The sequence below is a fragment of the Labeo rohita genome, chromosome 19 (assembly GCF_022985175.1).
Source record: "Labeo rohita strain BAU-BD-2019 chromosome 19, IGBB_LRoh.1.0, whole genome shotgun sequence".
Taxonomy (NCBI): domain Eukaryota; kingdom Metazoa; phylum Chordata; class Actinopteri; order Cypriniformes; family Cyprinidae; genus Labeo; species Labeo rohita.
The window spans coordinates 21,743,893-21,763,244 of record NC_066887.1 but is presented as its reverse complement, the minus strand read 5'-3'; the positions used below and the strand labels follow the sequence as shown (position 1 = coordinate 21,763,244).

Sequence of the window (19,352 nt, the reverse complement as noted above, 5' to 3'; positions counted from 1 at the left end):
CTTCGTCCTGTGTGATAAATAATCAATGAATGTTGCTTTTCCAGACCTCTCAGGTTCACTGGAAAAAAACGCTGTCAGTTGTACTTTCAATTCTCTTGTATTCAAAGATACATAATGACAGCACTTCAAAGTGATTCATGGATAAGATAAGAAATAAGACGAATGGAAAGCAGCCAGTCTGGCCAATAGCCCAGGAATGTTGTCATTTCAATAGTATTCAAATTACAGGTCTTTCTGTAAGAGGGTATTAATTGCCTAATAGAAGAATGACCTTGAAAAACCAAGCGAAGGTGTCAAAAAAAATTGTTAACACAATATTAATTTTAAGGTGAACTATTTATTCTTTTAAGGCTAATATCCTAATTAATACTGTTTGTATGTATCTTTACCACCTATTAAGGGGGTCATCGGATGCCCATTCCACAAGTTGATATGATTCTTTAGGGTCTTAATGAAAAGTCTATAATATATTTTGGTTAAAAATTCTCAATGGTAGTTTAAAACAACACCCTTTTTACCCTTTTACTCTACTCTCTGTGATGTGACGAGCCTGTTTACTTCAGCCGCATTTAGCCGCATGTAGCCGCTAAACTTGCTAACTAGCACATTATTAGGAAAGACGACCGCAAAGATTCATAAAAAAAAAAACTTATACTCACTTCTGCTGTAAGTGAAGCTGGATCACGAATGATTCGCGTGAACATAGACGGATATATATGTAGATCGGGAGGCGCATTCCCTTCACAAACAAACGTAATCCACTGCATCCTCAGCGGCTCAGATGTCGGGAGTAAATGGCGACCACTACATTCATTATTACATCCAGCAACATAGCACCTCAATCGATCAATCTGAGATGTTCTTGTCTAACTTACATCCCTGCTCTGGCATCAAAACATTGGAGGTCTGACTGTTACAGCTGATCTGAGGTAAGATGCTCATGTAAATCAACTGTTGTAGGAGTGGCCTCTGTGGGTGTGACCCCACAACCACAGGCATCTGAGAACGGCTCGATTTGAAAAAGGGGATATTATTTTTACAGATTAATTAAAAACCACTGCATGGATGTTTATAGGGTAGATTTGTACATACACTGCCAACACACATTAATGTTCAAACAACATGTAAAAGTGAATTTAGCATCCGATGACCCCTTTAACATTAGTCTGCGCCCTTCCCTACTTACTAAATCCTGCATAAATGAGAAAAACAACGTATTCAGTAGTACATTTACCGTGCAATCCATACTGTTGTTTACATCCCAGTATTGCCGCGCAAATCCTGAGGTAAGTGCAAACCCTCTATAATCTTGCTCCGTGAACGCATACAGACACGTCCCATTCTCACAGTTAACATAATCCACATTAAGTTTAATTTAATTTTCTACCGTATTGAAGAGAAATAAAGAGACACATTGAAATGCCACTGGCGTCTTTCATGCTGAGAACTTGTTTGCATAATAATTCATTTGAAAGTTAATGACCAAACGTATGATTATAAAAGTTCACAACGTTGCTGCATATGAAGCATAACGCGGATAACATTTAATAAACACTTTTTTCATCAATCAGACACTGATTATTTATCACTCAAACCCCTTTCTCTAGGTAAAGGCTAGAAGGTACAACTCCAGCTACATGCGCACATCAGTCTAACGTTATTTTTGTCACACTGTACAACAATAAAACTGTTTTTGTATTATAGTAGGGGCTAGGGTTGTGGTAGGTGTAGACGTTAAAAAACCCACAATCTATCCGGTAGAACAATTCATTTCATACCTGTCCATCGATCGCGCATATCCGCCATGTTTGTAGTTTTTCAACACTTTTATGCGTGTTTGTAGATTCTAACACTCTAACACACTTTACAGGTGGTTGTATGACTGAAAGTCATTCTTTTCAAATGCTATTTAAATTAAAAAAGTGTATACCAATGTTGTATGTCGTAACTTTAGAGACCGTTCCTAAAGCAATCATACATCGCATTCCATTACCTAATAATCACAAAAACGTCCGGTGTTTTAACAAATAATGCTACCTGTCAGATTGTGCTACCAACACTGTGTTTTTCATACTGTAATGTTATGTTTAGGGTTGGGGTAGGTGTACAGGTTAATAAAGCCTCACACAATATTAATATCATGCTGGAAGCAAAATCTGATAGGTAGCATTTTTCGCTGTCGAATTATGCTACCATCTGTTTTAATGGGAGGTAGCAAAATCTGACAGGGTAGCACAAATTGTCAGAACACCGGCACAGATATCCTCCCGTAGTGCTCCCGTTGCGCTTTGGGCATCTCGAGTTCGAGTCCCATCTCGTGGACCTTTTCTGATACCGTCTCCCTCTCTCCTGCTTCGCTTACGGTCTAGCTACTGTCCTATTAAAATAATTGCATAAAACGCTTTTAAAAAAAAAACCTTTGTAATTAATTTCACTATTAATTACAAAGAAATGACAAGTAATACATTGAATTAAAAATGAAATTTTTAAGCAGAAAGACTTAAGTAGTGTAAAATGTTGTCCAATATTGTCTATTTACTTTGAAAAAACACTTTTTTACAGTGTACTCACTACACTTATCGACTAATTCTTGAACAAAATGAACACAATTAATTAAAATATTGCATTGCATAGTTATGTACATTTTTGAGACAACAACACTAGGTTTTATTACTAAAATGCTTTTGCCCCAGTGCTGCGCTGGCCACTGTTGACAGGAACTAAGCTTCTGGGTTTCAGAGAATGACTTACTAGCAATTACTGAATGCATGAAGTTTTAAGTGTGTGCAGGAAGGCAATGCAAGTACTCTGAACATGTCACACACACACCCACAGAGACACACACACACACACACATACTCCTCATGTCATTTACAGCAAGTCAAGTTCCACTCTTTCTTTCTTTCTTTGTGGTGTTTTCACATGCTTCTCTGTTTCTTTCTCCTTTCTGCCATAAAAGGGCCTCTTGCAACTTCTCCTAAAATGTATTCAAAGTGGTGGTTTGACATGCTGTCAATGACAGATGTAGTCTTCTCTCAGTTGTTGTCTGTCATTCTCACACGTACCCTGCTGAGGTGTGTTTGTTCTGGTCTGAGGTGTGTGTGGCGTGGGGCTCTCCCTTCATGTGTGCGCCATTGAGGGGGGAAGAGGGGAGGCTGTGACAAAAGGAAACAGATAAGTGTTGTACTCAGTGAGGACAGAGAAGACATGAGGCATTACTTACTGTAACTGCTTTGTCTTCCGTTCCTGACATTTATGTTGATCGTACCTGCCGGTAGAGACTAGAAGAGCGGTTTAGTACAAGTACAGGTCAGCATTGCGCGGGAATGGTGACTGAGTGTGACATAAACTGCCAGATAAGTTACTCAAATCAGTGCTTCGCTTCATATTAACCTCCAGTTTCGCAAATAGTAGAACGGTGTACTTTTACGTAGTTATATAATTGCAAGCTCCTCTGAAAACAACTGTATTTTTATGGTTAGTTTAACCATCATTTAGGTTTTTTTAGCAATTAAACTTGACTTATTGTTATCATCTTTTATTATATAATAGCTTAGAGGAGTCATTTGAAACCAAAACTATGCTTTTACTGTAAATTCCACTATAAAGTAAGAGTAGGTAAAGGTTGAAGGTGGTTTTATTTTATTTTTTTCATGTCAAAATGAAAAACAGCGAGCCATGTGACGATGGGCATTTTTGATCAGTCCAGGCTGATGAGCAACAATTTCAGTTCCTCTACTTTCTAGAAATACGACCACAGAGATCAACTTTCGTGTGGGGCTTTCAAACGACAAGCCTGATGGGTGTTGTGCGAGTGTGTGGGTGTGAAAACCTGATTCTATTGGCATCGTAAGGTCATTAACACAAAAGACAGAAAGAGCATGGTCTTAGACAAGTAAGGTTTAATGTGCTACATTATAAAAGTTTGTCAAAAATAGGTTCTCACATATAAAGTATCAACATTTTGTGGACTGAATCAAAAATAAACTAGATAACAAAAGAACTGTACAAAAGTCACTAAGTAATGGAACAGTCTGCTGTAGCTAACAATCAAATACCCTGCACTTGGATCTAGTTCCTGCTTTTTCCAGTGCTGACATTAAATAAATTAAAACAGCATAAAATATGAACCTAACAATTTAGTATGAGGTACTGTTGTGTCTGTAGTTCTGTAGTCTATAAAAGAAGTATTGCAATCTTCATGATTGGCAAATTCAGTTCCAGCTACATTGATTTGATCATTTTCATAGTGCTAACAATACTTGTTTGGATTAAAGAGACAACAGTAAACATTAGACACAACCAAGTAACAATAAAACTAAGAAAACAAAGAATATTCCTCTCATCTTAAATATTAAATTAAAAGTGAGGCGTGTTCTCTTTCCAAAATCAAAAGGGTTCAGGATCTGTTTGTTGAAAAGAAATCCAACAATTGTCTTCTGCTATAGTATCCTCAGAAGCTACAGTGAATACCTTGAAAAGATACAGGGTACATTATTATATCTTTCCATAAAGGATCACATCTAGAATTTTTCAACATCAGGTAAAATCATACACACATACTCATACTGTACACATTCGCACCCACAATGAATTGGGATGGACGGGAAAATCCAGTCTTTTTGGGAATATCACATAGTGTCCATAGTGGGATTAACATATAATTCCTGAGAATCCCAGTATTTAGAAGTTAAAAAAGAAAAACATTAAGTCACACATAAAAAAAACAGAAGTACACATATAAACAAGCATTTGATACAGTGCTCAAATAAGAAAAAAACTCAACAATAATAAGTTAAGACAAACTCACACAAAAAGACTTTCACATCAGTTTGAAAACAAAATGAAGTATGAGGACATAATCTTCATTCTATAACAGCTCAGAGGGTAGAAGTGCAATCACACTTGACACATTCTTCAAGTCTTTGGAAACACTATTTGTTTGGTGCGGCTTTCATTGGCTTGGTTTACGCATCTTCTCTCTGATTCATCTTTCAAACTATCAGGGAAGAGAGGGTTTTTTTGGTGTCAACTAGGGAATGCTCTGTGCATAGATAGCAATTTTTGGGTTTGTGTTAGACCTGAACAAGCTATACATCAACATTCTCCCTCATCTACTCCTCCTCAGTCTTTACAGAGGGCCGGTGGTTAAAGTGTACCACGCTGGCTCTCTCTTGGTGGTGACCCATGGCGGTGACCCCATGAGGTACTGCAGCAAAAGCCTTGAGGAATCCAATGTCCTCCTTCCCCTCGCCGCTCTCCAAACTTCTCGCCAACCATTTTTCCAAGGCAGCGTCCACTTGAGCCTCTCCAGCACTCTCAGGCAGAGTCTCGGCCTCCTGACTGGCATCAAACCGCTCTACCATTTCTGCTGCGCGCCTCAGCTCTGGGATTTCGGGACGGGCGGCGGGGCAGAAGCCGGAACGCTGATGGAGGTTCAATGAGAAGCGATGGATAAAGCCCCTCGTGCAGGCTTGGCAGCAGTGGGTCCGGTCACGAGAGCTGTGCAACCGACGGTGGAGTTTGAGGTGAATGTACTGGGTGAACTTTACCCCGCACAGCTTACACTGATACGGCTTCTCCCCGGAGTGCAGGCGTAGGTGGGTCTTCAGATTGCTGGTGCTGCTGAAGCGTTTGTGGCACACCTGTAGACATTCAAAGAGAGCATTAGAAGATCCCTCAATTCAAAAGCAAACAAGAGGCAGCAGACAACAAGAACAGAAGACAGCCTCTCTGCTGCCTTACATAATTGCCCTGTTGTTGCTCTGGTATGTAGACAGCGAGCCAGACGTGTTTGTTGACTAAAGGACTGTATTTATTTTCAGTGGTCGAGATGAATGAGTAGCATAGGCTGACGCCACTGTCACACCCTCTCTAGTTACTGTACAACAAAGCGTTTCTCTTAAAGGAAACAGGAGTGACAAGGTAAATGTTCTGTCAGAGATAAGCAATGTTGTGTGTGTGCGTCATCGCATGAGTATAACTGTCATCTGATGCCCTTTATCTTAAGTTTCTCACTCACCTGGCACTCATGTGGTTTCTCTCCAGTGTGGACCAAGTGGTGTTTCTGTAGGTGGGCTAGCTGGGTGAAACTCTTTTTGCACAAGTTGCACTGGAACGGCCTCTCTCCACTGTGGACCCTCAAGTGCACCTTTAAGATAAATGTATATACTTTAGTTTTGCTCAGATCACTCCATATCTTTCAAAAGATCAAGTAGAGTCTACTCACTTTGAGGTTGGACAGTTGACCGAAGGTCTTGAGACAGACGTTGCATTCATACTTGATTTTGCCGTTCTGTTTCTTAAGCGGGTATGGGAGAGACTTGTACCCAGGCGCCGGAGGAGAGGACGAGGATGAAGGTGACATGCTCTTGGGTGTAGCCAGGCTGAGGTTGATGGCCTCTTCGCATTCAGAGAAAGGCTTCTGGAACATTTGCTGAGGGGATTGCTTTGGCTGAGGCGAGAGTTCAGGTGTTGCAGGGGCTCCTCGAGGTGGAGTATTTGGGATTCTTTCTTTCAGACCTCCATGAAGTGGGGTAGGATAGGGAAGTGTAACTGGTAACAGACCTGGTTGGGATATGGAAGGGTAGGGCAAGCCATCACTGCCCAGGAATCCGTTGTACCGGAGACCCCCTTTCGAGGGCAACATAGAAGGGAAGGGAGGAGAGTATGGAGGCAACAGCAGACGTGAATAATGAGGGTTGTATGGTGGTAACAAGGGATATGGAGCTTGCAGGGGTCTAGGTGAGGGTAATGAAGGGTACGAGATCAGACCTTCTCGATGACCATAGAGGCCGTGTAAGTGGAGAGGAAGATCTTGTGGTGGGGACAGGGTGGGATATGGGTGAATGTTTAGGTTCATCTCTTTCTGGTTGGGCAGTGGAGAATGAACAGGCTCTGGGGAAGCAGCTTTGTGGATCTTCTTGCTGAAATCCACGACCTGTTCATCCGGTGTGTCAGGTGGCGTGTCCCTCTCAATAACCTCTACGTCGATCTTTTCATCCACCTCGTCTTCCTGTCCCTCACTTTGAAGTTTGCGTGGGCTCGGGGGTTGTTTAGGGTAATAGGTGTACTGAGGTAGGGGCTGCTTCTGATACTCAATATCAGGAATGTACTCTGGAGAACGAGAGAGAGAAAGAAAAGGTCACGCAGTGTAAAGTGTGAATGTGAGAACCCAATTATGAAACTTGCGAACTCGACACGTTTCACGTTCGATGAATCGCTGAAATTGACCAAGACTTCGCCAACATCGGTCACCCATCGAACATGCCGGTATGCTTGTATGTCATACACCTACTCATAACCTTCCTCCACAAACGCTCACTTATGGTAAATGGCAGCTCTTTCAGTTTAAAGCTGACAGGCAGAAGATTGACTGGTTTCTGTTTGACAAAGAGATAGTACTGCTTTCACGCAGCACCTAGATTACAACCGTGTGGGTGTTCGCAGTGTGGGTGTATGTATGTTCATGAGGTGGAGGGGCATATGTATGTATCGGAAGAGAGGAGCCTCGTGTGACGGCGATACTTCTTACTCAGAAACTACTCTGACTCACCATAACAGCAGATGTCCTCAACCATGGGAAAAATCCTACGACACCGCTGAAGCGCTAACTGTTACTTACTGTTATACAGGGAATCGAGATAAGGTCAAATTATTACTGTCCTTTCACTCTAGAGATTGTAAAAAGAAAGCCACAGCAGCTAGCTTCTTTCAGTAACCTTTGCGGTGACTCAGACAAAACCTGCTAAATCATGGAGAGTGGTACAAGGCTCAACTGTGTCACAAAGCAGTGGGAAGATTACACAAACACATTATAACCCTTGTGGTCAAAGCTTGGTTCCTCAAACCTGATGTAAACCAATCTGGTGCAACATTTACAGGCATCTTCTAGGCATTTCCTAACTACCGTGAGGAAAGTGAAAATGGATATTTGAAACTCTAATGAGAACAGCAGAAAGCTAAAAAATACAACTTAAAAACATTAACTAACATGTTTCCGAATTTAAAAATCTAAAACATGAACAGAAGCAACAGACATTTAGAATAAAAACCTCAGCTTATGTGTTCGAAGACATTAATCCATATGTAGGCCAAAGTCCTTAAAAAAATTCAAATTATGTAATATGACGCTTACTAAAACTGAATATACAGATTTCTTTAAATCTCACACAGGAAGTAGAACTTGTCAGGCAGGCTGAATGATACAAATTGAAAAAGAGGCTCTAAAAAAGGTTAATGACTTTCTAAAGAGGGATATTTAATAATCAGGTGTAATTGTTCAGTGAAAGCATCACCAGTGAGAGAAGCGTACGTGTCAACATGACTCAGGTAATGGTCCTTAACAACAGCACACACAAAATGAACACATAGACATACATACATTCCGAAGAATGAATAAGACAGGAAATAGCACAGTGCCAGTGTGAGACTCAATCAAGGTGACATAGGGAGTATCGCATGACATCTCTTTAGACAGGGAATCCAGTCCATCGTTTTGTCATAAACATACACACGCTTACACACGCTCACAGACAGTGTGGATTCATAGAGAGTTTCATTTATAGTCACTTTCATTGCTTACCACCTCTAGAGTGTCAAATGACATTTAAAGAATGTTCATTATCATAGTTCAAAGTTCATTATCGTATCATATATGTATATGTGTGTGTGTGTAGTGTTATACTATATATTAGATTAAACTTGTATCACATAAAATATATTTTTTAGAACAGACTAATCAACAAATAAAAGCCTGGTAATAGCCTGGTAACTGTGTGATGAATGCTGCTACTGGTATACATAAGACACAGCCAAAAAAAGACAAAATAAACATCCTCCCTCACATATGCTGTATATCAACATAACTAACGTACACAGAAAAAATGAGCGTGCCTGTTAACTACTGATCTCTTAGAATAAATGCATTAAAAAAGTCACCTGTTTTACCAATAGAAGAAAAGATATAGAATAAACACTGCCTTGAGTGAGAGTGTGCAGACGGGGCAAAATACAAAGGTAGCTGAGGTGACTAATTATTCTATAGTTTCAAGAAAGCCATTGAGAAAGCAATAAAGACATAAAATGAAAAGGAAAATAAGTTAAAGGGAAAGAAAATTAAAAAAAAAATCACATTATCTACATAAAAACCAATGTTTTATCCAGTTTTTCCCTCCCCAGTGCCAAATAAAATGGGATAATTCCAGAGCCCATGACTCACTTGGCTTTAGGCTGTCTGGTTGCTCTTGCTGGCCGCAAAGTCTCTGGGAAAACTCCGGACTGTACCACACCAACAGCTCCTGTTTGGGCTCCACGGGCCGGATGGTGTAGAAGAAGATCTCCTGGCCGTTTTGACAGGCCACCAGGTTCTGTTCGGCCAGCGATCGCGCTGGGTTGACGTACCGCATCCAGTTGCTGCGATGGACATCGTAGCCGTCAATGAAGTGGTGTAGGTGGCCACCACTGTAGATCTGTTTCGAGAGAAAGGAAATTGTGTTAATGCTTCCTGTTAGTCTACAGATGTCAACAATATCATGAGAAACATTACAGCTTTAAAATTTGATCTTTAAAAAAAATAATAAATTCATTAATTAAATTAAAAAAAGATAATAAAAATAATAAATTACATTCATTTTAGTAAATAAGTTTTAAAAAAATGGCTACAAATGATTCTTCACCTCTGCCATGAACAGAACGCTCTTCAAACAGCTGTTTATATCAACTCCTCTGTGTCTTCTAACCTGTGAAAGTGTTTGTGTGTGTGGCTTGTCCCGCAGAAGATTTGTGACTAACTTTGTGTGTCAATGATGTCAAGCTCTTTATAAAGCGCTGGGCGTCAAAATGCTCTACACATGTTGCCAGTCACACGCGCTTTCTCCGCCCCTGTCTCCACCCACTTTCATTCTCATTTGTATTTGGGGGAATTCACTTCTGAGACGTGCCAGGGCATGTCAACTCCTCTATCGCTGACACTCCTTTTACCAGTTACACCCTTGAAGACTCATAAACACAAACTCACTTTCACCCACACGAACAGCCCGCTCTTCACATCCGTCCACCTGCCTTTGGTCATGTGACGCGCTGCGTCATTTTAGCGCTTTATGGCAACAGGAAGCCAGTGTGGATTTACAGGAAACGGAGAAAGGAAAGGACAGCTCAGACTAGGAAAACCCAAAGTGACACACATGAATGTGTGTGCTCGTACACATTTGTGCGTGCGTGCGTGCGTGCATGTATGCCCTTACACGAGCACTACCACATATAAACACAAACACACAGGTATATATATCTAGTCCCCTTAGCAAGGAGATAAAGAGACTGAAGTTCACTTGCATGCTGATATGAAAACACAAATGTAAGGACTGAAAAGAAAGTGTGTGTGTGTTTGTGTGTGTGCGCGCTTCTCTGTCTGTGCAGGAATCCCGACTTCTCTAAAACCTGGCCACAAACCAAAGACTGCACTATCCTTTGCATTTTTGACAAATGGTTTCGAAATAGTTATACTTGGTAACTTCTTCTGAGTAAACCATTGTATGAGAACAAAGCAGGAATCTACAACAAACAGGATAAGATCGCTCAGAGCTTCCTCTGTGTTTTCCAAGTAAGCTCCTGAGTGTTCTGCAAACTACACCTAATAGGAATAACTACAGAGTACATGTGTGTGAGTGAGTATTTGAAAGAAAGACAGTAGTGTTGAAGATACCAATGCATATTTGGATGCCTTCAAGCATGAATGAATACGCTTCCGGCTCCTTTCTGCTAAAATTCTCTGGAAAGTCAGTCATGACCGGTTTGGCAGCTTTTTACTCTGTAGAATTGGTGTCCCTGAACGATTAGAGCAACAATGAAGTCACTTACCCTCCAAAAATATTTCCTGTTGGTGTGAAGGGGCACATTTTCTTTGGTGTAAATAACTCCTTGAAGAGGTCCGAATCTTGTACCTTGAGGTATGTACTCTTTGCTGAAAACGCCAGTTACCTGCAAGAATAAAGAGTGGTATTTTTAAACAAACTAAGTCAGGGGAGGAATTAAAAAAATTTTATTGATCTGTCCACTTTGACCAGGAAACTGCATTGCATGAGTTCAGTGAGGCGTGCTTGGTTGGCGTGCGTTGTAGGTAACCTAAGGTAGCACGCTAACCTCGCAGGTTAACGAGTTAAGTAAATAAATACACTTTCCCTGTTCTACTTGGACCCTGACCTAGAAACATACAGCTGTCCTCAATAAAGCCTGACCCCTTTGACACTGCTGGGAAAAGTTGTGTGATATTGACAAACAAGCATTTTTGAGGTCCTACAAAAACGAAAAAAAGGAAAGCAGAGAAGACAAAATGAAGCAGGTGGTGGTCCACTCTCAATGCTCCAGAAACTAGCCCTGTAAATAGGTCACACTGTGGTGTGGGGGTCATTTTCCCCCCTTTATATCATCAAGCCACTCCTGTACTTCTTATGATAAGTTGCAACAATTTTAGCTCAAAAGAAACCAACAGTGTGATATTTGGAAACTAGATTTGAGGTAAGGCAGATTCCAAGAAATACCAACAGGAAGGATGGGTTGGGAGCAGTGTTGCCAAGTTTTCCCACGGAACTGGGCTACTGCTGCCGCAGGTTGTTTTTGCATGTCTGCGGATTGAAGCAACCCCAATAAAGTCATATTTAGCCCCTGGAAGGCTTAATTTTACCCTGGGAATCCAGCCAAAAAACGTGTATTTTACCCTTCGGAATTCGATTTTTACCGAGGGAGCCCCCTCGAAACGCTATTGGGCTAGTTTTAGGTAGCAATTGGGCGGGTTTTGTTGTGAAAACCTGGCAACCCTGGTTGGGAGGCACAGTTATTGGCCAGAGAGACGAGAGCTGCAGTGACAGTAGAATTGTGCATCGTTAGCGTTGCGTGACTAATTGGTAGGTCTTTAGTGATTAACTGCTCAGAAAGGGTTTAGGGAGTAAACAGAGGGGGGTAGGGGGGTGAGTGTCACCCATTGACAAGACCAACGGCACCACGCCACCCCAACGCACACGCTGAAGCACTCAAACCTCCATCCAAACATGACCCCCCCCCAACCCCCCGCCAAGCTGTCCGAGGATCTTCGGTCCAAACGAAAGTTAATCAGTCAAGCTTAACCTACTTCCTTTGGCTGAGATTCTGTAAGTGTGTGCGTTTGTGCATTTGTGTCCTTCCCAACATGTCACAGATCATCCCATCTGCCACGTGCCCCCCCCACCTTAGTTAGGCCCACTTCGCAAGCTAAGGGTCAGGGAGTGTGTTTATACACACACTTTGACGTACGATTGTGTAAATTACTGCCGTTGTACTATCTAAAAAAAAAAAAAAAATCACAAAATTTCTAATGGTTTGCACTACAAATACCACTACAAACATTACAAACAATTAAAAGATACTTTCCTGGAACAAATTCCATTAGGATTTAGTGGTTTTAAAAAGCAGCAATGTTCAGTGCTCATTGTATTAGTGTCTGCTAGCAGTGCTAAAATCAGATAGCACTCAAGAGATAGCAGTCTCTTTCTGTTCTCCCCCACAAAGTCGTAACGCACTAACAACACGTAAAGCAGCGATACCCAGACTTTCACAAATACAGAAACTTTGGAATGCATGCGTATGCAACACAGAAACCATATAGCGTATGACTAGCAGCCTAGTCACCATGAGACTAGCCTTCTGACATCCCAAAACTCTTTCATCTCTTCCTTCTAATAAAAATGTGTTGTCGGCTACCGAGGCCCTCCGGGAACTGACAAACTGAATGTGGGTTTTCCTGTCCATAGCTAACGCCATTGACAACGTAAGAGCAATGCTTTTCACAGAATCAGCAGAGACAAGAGGAATAGCTTGCGCAGAAATGGGAAGTGTGCAATGGCTCTCGAAGTATTCATAAATTGCAACTAGTGTGAGTGCAGAGATATGCTTGTTTGTGAGCTTTTTTAGTACCGTATGTGTCTGACAGTGATTCTATACGAGCCTCAGTCTAACATGACAGGAAATAGGTTGTTTTATGTTTGTTTTTATCTCCAAAAAAAGAAAGACAGTGTGGGAAATGATGAGTCTAAGAATATAAAAGAGTGCGTAAAAGAAAAAAGGAAGAGAAAGAACCAATTTAGTGCAGACCAAATAGTCCATTATGCAGTCAATGAGAATAATATATATGACATTCACTGTATGAAGTACGACAGCTCTAACATTACACACAAAGTGTTTGAAGCAAGAAAATCAGGCCTAAAATGACATGTGCGTGAATAAATAACAAAAATTTAAATTCTGAGGTCTTAACACAAGCTAAATATTTTTCACACATTCTTCTCTCTTAGCACATTTTGTTGAGACAGACTAGTGTATGTGCGTGTGTGTATACATCCTCCCTGAGCTGATGACCACAATTTCACACCTTTAGTGTGAACTTGAAAAGAGCGGGGGGCAATTGAAAGAGGAACTGACTTTCACCTGCGAAGGAGGGAAATTGGATCATGCAGATGGCAAATAGAATAGCGACAAAGTGCAAAAGAAACCACAGTAAAGGGGTGAAGAATGACATAGTCGAATGTGTTTAAACAAGACAGGAATCAAGATAAGGACGATGATCAAAACCAGAAATAAAGGCTAAATATGCAAGTTAAAGGTACACTCTTAAAAACAAGGGTTCCAAAAGGGTGTTTTCGCAATGATAGAAGAACCATTTTTGGTTCCACAAAGAACCTTTCAGTAAACAGTTGCTAAAAGAAGCATTTTAAAGAACATTTTCAGAGTCTAAAGAACCTCTTTTGACTACAAAGAACCTTTTCTGCATTTGAAAGGTTCCATGGATGTTCATTGATGTGAATAAAGAACCTTTAATTTAAAGAGTGTAAATAAGTAAGACACAGTCACAAAATAAACCCAATTAGATGCTCCACCCTGTGCAAGCTCATTGTGTGAGTGTGTGAATGTCAGGTAGAGAAAGAGTTAATGTGATTACGCTGTTAGCTCATAGGTCCTCTACCTGCCTGATCCCTGACCTACCAATGGCTGTGTCATCGTCACAATGACCTACTGAACTGCACCTCGGGGTGCCCCCATACTGTGCAAAATGATGTCAAGATGTGTTTCTGTTATCTGATACTTTGAATTAAACAATCCCATTTCATGGAAGTTTAGTTTTTTCCATCTAAAGGGTGACAGCTTAATGTTCAGGTATCTAGGCTCAGATACTTGAGCTGCTGAGACACCCTCAATTGCTTAAAACACAGTAGTATCAGAAATACCGGAAATGACTATTCCAATTCAGTAGCACCTATGCAATTTCTGAATCTGTTTTGTTAGTATCTGCTTCAGGAAACCTTACGAAGTGAAAGCTACGTTACACAAGCTGCTTTAGGCAACAAGAGTCTATTCAAATTCGACTAATCAAACGTCTGTTGAAATAAGGGAATTGAGGAATGTAGTGTACGCAGCTTAAAGCTGCAGGCTGCTGTACCTGATTGTCAGCGCTGTATTGGAAGGTGAGGTTCCGTGGAATGGAGGTCATGGCCTTCGGCAGGCTGAAGCTGGGTTCGGATGCCTGGTCGTGGACGATGTAGGTGCAGTTAAGGGCAAAGTCTACCTCCCTCCACTCACTCATGTCCTCTAGAGATGCCTCCAACTTCATTTTCTCGCCCTTTTCAGTTGGTATTTTGCTTGTAGATTTAAGCTGTTTGGTATATTCCTTCTCCTTTGGTTTGCGTTGCTTTGGTTCTCTTTTGGTTTGCTTTATCTGTTAGTTAAAGATCTAAAGAAAACCCAAAAATACATTTAGACATACGCATTTTCTTTCAGGTGTCCAAAGTTTCACAATACACACCTTACATAATACAATATGTGTGTGTGTTGTAATACACTACAATTGTATAGGCTACTGTGTGGTCTATAAATGACACATACATCTATTTAGAAATGCACACTTTTTCAGAAGCAGTGAATATTAACAATGGTTATATATAATCAAAGAAAACAATTAGATGACTAATTAATGACTGAGAATGAATGAGACATGACAAATGTAGTAGTACGACGCCAAAGGGGATAGAGCAGAATTTTATGAGAAATTAATTGTATTCTTTTATGAGCGTAGTGACAGGTAGTCACTGACATAAAACGTTTAGCAACGTTAATGTGTCACTAGGTCAGAACTGGGAGCATTTTATATAGGTAATTATATCATATGGATCCGTGATCTCACTTTTTTTTTGTTCTAAGTCAAATGTACTAGTTTCTGAAGGAGAGTTTGGACCAATTCTTGCCAGTGATGTTAATGAACTCAAGCCATTCACAAAAGCTTTATCCAATTATAGCTCAGTCAACAACAATGGCACAGATTAAGACCTGAAGATCACAATATGGTTTTTAAGAATAAAATAAAATTCAAACTCACTTCACAATCATTTAGCTGTTGCATCCTCAGTATCTTTGGTTAGGTCATCGCTGCTTTCCCGTTGCCCGGTCACTCTGTCATCTTGTTTGATTCTTCTCCAGTTTCCATAAAGTCCAAAGAACCTTGCAACAGCAATTCCCCTCTGATATTTCAAACTCTCTTGCCCGTTGGCTACTCAAACTGTCCACGCTGAGCTGTGCCAGACTTTTGAGTTGCGAAGACTAACCAATCAGCGTCTGGCTTTAATCATGTGACCACCAGGATTAGTCGAAGGTGAGCCAATTGGGACACTGGAAGTGTTTTGGACACAGCAAACCCAAACGTACACATCAACACCTCCACCAGACAAAGGCTGTTCTTGGACAATCTGAATGGAGTTGAGCAACTGAGTACACAAAACAGATGGTTGGATCACTGAAAACACACCAATGGACTTTTGCTTGGATGGGCTCTTAATGAGCAATCTGGTCCCAGCCCAATTAGACCCCCCCCCACCCCCAAACACACACACGCGCTACAAGCACCTCTTGTGACCTAGATCCAGACCTGGCCTGGTGTGTGATACTCTGTTGTGGCCAGTAGTGGAAGAGACAGAGACAGGAAACAAAGCAGGTCAAACTGAAGAGCTTCTCAGACACCTGTCTGAAGGGTTTCATCACTTTGTCAAGATGCCACGTGCACCTGTTTTGACACAGAGACCTCGGCCCAGTCTGAACTCATCAGTTCTGACCTGGAACATTCGGTCTGTGGAAATTCACCAACCCTTATATGAAGACTCATTAGCATCAGTCTATGGTCTGAAAGAAAAAGAGAAATGAAACAGCATGAAAGGAGTTACAGTCTAAAATGGAATCTTATACAATAATAAGAAAATAATTTCATAATTTAATAATTATTTAATGAAAACCTAATAATTTATTATTTAAGTATGAAGTGGTGTCCAAAACTGGGATGCAACACACAAAAAAAGTTTTCTTTACTCAGTATTTTTGTCTTGATTTAAAATACAAATACATCTAGATGCAGTTGAGAAGTCTTGTTTAGAAGTTTTCTGACAAATGCATTAAAATGAAGTGTTTTTGCTTAAAATAAGACAAATATCAGCCAATAGGATAAGATAAATGGTAACAATAAACAATAAGCTGTTATTAACACTGCACTGTAAAAAAATCTGTTAAATTTACGCTAAAGAAACGGCAGCTGTGGTTGCCAAAATTTTACTGTAAAAAATACAGTAGCAACGTTTTAAGTTTTACGTTTAAATACCATAATTTCATAAACTGATATAATGTTAATGTACCAAACAACTGAAGTACCAAAATCTGTTTACACTGATACCCACCAAATGCAGGTGGTGATGAGAAAGTCACATGATGAACCAAATTCTATAATGTAAATTAGGGAGTATAATATAAAATAAGAAATAAGAAATATTTCAGATTTCTAGGTTACTAATGTAATAAATATGTAACACTGAAGCATGTTCTTAAATCATTCTGGAGAACATGATCACCAAAAAAAGAAAAACATAAAAAAAAACATAATTTTAGTATTTGGGCTGACACCACTGTAATTCTGAAAAAAAAAAAATGCTACATTACAAAGCATATGCTATATTGCTATAAAAAAAAACATAATTATACACCTGTCAAATACTGTCAAAGGAAAGGGAAAAAGAAAAAGAAAACCAGGGGAAGGGTGAAGCACAAATACTTTCATTTTGTTTGATTAAAGCAGTGCCAAATGTGGTATAGAGTTGCTTTCAACAGAACTTTTGAGGTGGGTGGGAATGTAAATATTTGCGTTATGAATTCACGCTTTAGAACAAAGTGAAAGCATCGCTTCATGTTAGGAACGTTTGTGGAAATTCTCTTCCTCATGTTTCACCACCTAATACAGAAGTTGGATTGTTACTGAACCTCTGCCCATAAAAAAAAGTAAAATCACTTTTGTCAAACGTCATATTCACCTTTAAAAGAAACAAACAAAACCTGTTCATTAACCTGACTTTAGTCAAATGATTATAAATATTGACAATCTCTACCATGTTATTTAACATCAACTGCATTTAAATGTCATATCTCAAAGTGTCCATTTTACTCGTCTTCACCCATGAAGTGAAACGGTCAGTAAATTGGCTGCCATATGGCTCTCGTGGCTATTTTCGAGACGCATGTGGGCCGCATGGCGTAAGTGTGCCTCTCTTTTCACTGGGCTAATTTCTCTAATTTGCAGACAGTCTGGGCTGAGGCTCAGCCCGGCGCGGCGTGAGCAGAGCTGATCATCCAGGGCGTTGCTCTATTTGCACTTTTACAGGGGAGGGTTGACCCCACCGGGCTGCGTGAGGTCGGGTGGTGGTGGTTAAGGGGGGTGATAAGGATGGTGAAAACCAGTATGACGAGCTAACACAGCAAACTGCTATGACGGCCATTTTTTGTCACAGATATGTGAGGTCTCGCATATTTCAGATTCATACACAATAATGGTAACTGACAGTAGCATGTGCGACGTTCATCACAACACCCACTATGTTAATGAAAGAGTTCAAGTATGTAGTATTAACAATGTGACAAAACAGTTTTGCAACAGCTTTCTAACTGCCATTTGCTTCTGTGAATAATGATATAAGGTTTTATTCAATACAAGTGAAATCAACTGAACCTTTGCCAAAAAGCTAAAAAGTTTGGATTCTCTGTGTCAAGCGTCAAATTACTTAGTATTCGTTTGTAGTGTTTGTAAAACTGAATAATGTGAAGGGGCAGACATCCATTAACTACATTTGGCTCCATAAACTGTGAGTCAGCATTTTCAATTCTAAACAAATCAAGGTCATCCAGCGTTCAACGGTCCTCTCAAATATCTGAGAGTTGTCTTTGCTCCAACAGGATGAAAATTCATAATAATTTCCAGACAAGGAAAGGCTCATTTTTTTTACCCTGACTCACTGGGAGGGTTACTGTACAGTTCATTTTTTACATTTTTACCCTCTGGGGTCTGAGGGTATTTTGAGGCTCTGGAGAGGTTTTGGCATGCCCTGACATTTGTGGGTTTTTTCAGTATCTTAAAAACATATTAATGGCCAAAGTCTGATAACACTGTATTCAGCACAAACTGGGCTACAATAATATGTGAGCAGCTTGTATGTACATGTTTGTTTTTTCTGAGAAAATAACATTTATGCATGGTTAGTGAAAAACTAAAATTTTTAAGTCACTGAAATAAATGTTTTGCAGATGCAAAACAAGCTAAAAGCCATCTCGGTCAAAAAAGAGATAATGATACTGAGTGAATGCTCCTGACACATAGTATACGTCCATTAAATACTTTTACTTCAAACTTGCTAAATTCCAGTCTCAGCCTAATCAGTAGCACCAGCACTTACATAAAAACCTATACAAAGTAGCCAGAAAGAAAAGCTAATTTTAAAGAAAAACGTCAGATGGATTTAGAGGCTTTTCCACCTGAACTCTTCATTTGTTCACAAGACTTCCAAGAACTGGATGTGGTAGACTAGAGCAGTTCTTACATAAAATGACATGTTTTAGATCTTTTAAATGTTATTCCACACTTTTCCTAATTTAACCACCTTAACATGTTAAAATGACAACTCTAAAACTCGAATCAGTTTGTTAGTTTTGTTAAAAGTCTGTTTAGAAGCAATTTATAGCCACATATTTATACACACACACATCAAAATCACAATCAACAGTCTATAAATATCTTTTTTTTTTTTGAAATACTGTTAATCTTCATCGCTCAAAATTTGAGGGATGATTAACCGCATTTGTCATGTTTGAAAAAAAATATCCAAAGCATTTCAGCAAAAACCTTTATTTTGTGGAAAACATAGTGTTTAAAATTAGAGAACAGTAACCACTGTTGCATTAAAGAAGTTTACAACTCAAATTTTGGAGGGTTATAGCTGTCAAATTAGTAGGAAGTGTAGAGGCCCTTT

General features: G+C 39.9%; 1 protein-coding gene across 2 annotated transcripts; it reads right to left on the bottom strand.

Annotated features, from left to right (window-relative positions):
- Positions 1 to 4,082: 4,082 nt before the first annotated feature.
- On the bottom strand, positions 4,083 to 15,656 carry prdm1b (PR domain containing 1b, with ZNF domain). 2 transcript variants are annotated; one of them, XM_051137144.1, is made up of 7 exons: positions 15,398 to 15,656; positions 14,465 to 14,755; positions 10,858 to 10,977; positions 9,221 to 9,470; positions 6,230 to 7,116; positions 6,023 to 6,151; positions 4,083 to 5,645 (listed from the first exon to the last, which is right to left on the bottom strand). In XM_051137144.1, the coding sequence occupies exons 2-7, from the start codon at positions 14,633 to 14,635 to the stop codon at positions 5,115 to 5,117; spliced, it is 2,088 nt and encodes a 695-aa protein (XP_050993101.1). In that variant the 5' UTR covers positions 14,636 to 14,755; positions 15,398 to 15,656; the 3' UTR covers positions 4,083 to 5,114. The 2 variants fall into 2 exon arrangements, with proteins under 2 accessions (XP_050993101.1, XP_050993100.1); XM_051137143.1 differs by lacking the exons at positions 10,858 to 10,977; positions 14,465 to 14,755; positions 15,398 to 15,656 and adding an exon at positions 9,678 to 9,846.
- Positions 15,657 to 19,352: the final 3,696 nt, after the last annotated feature.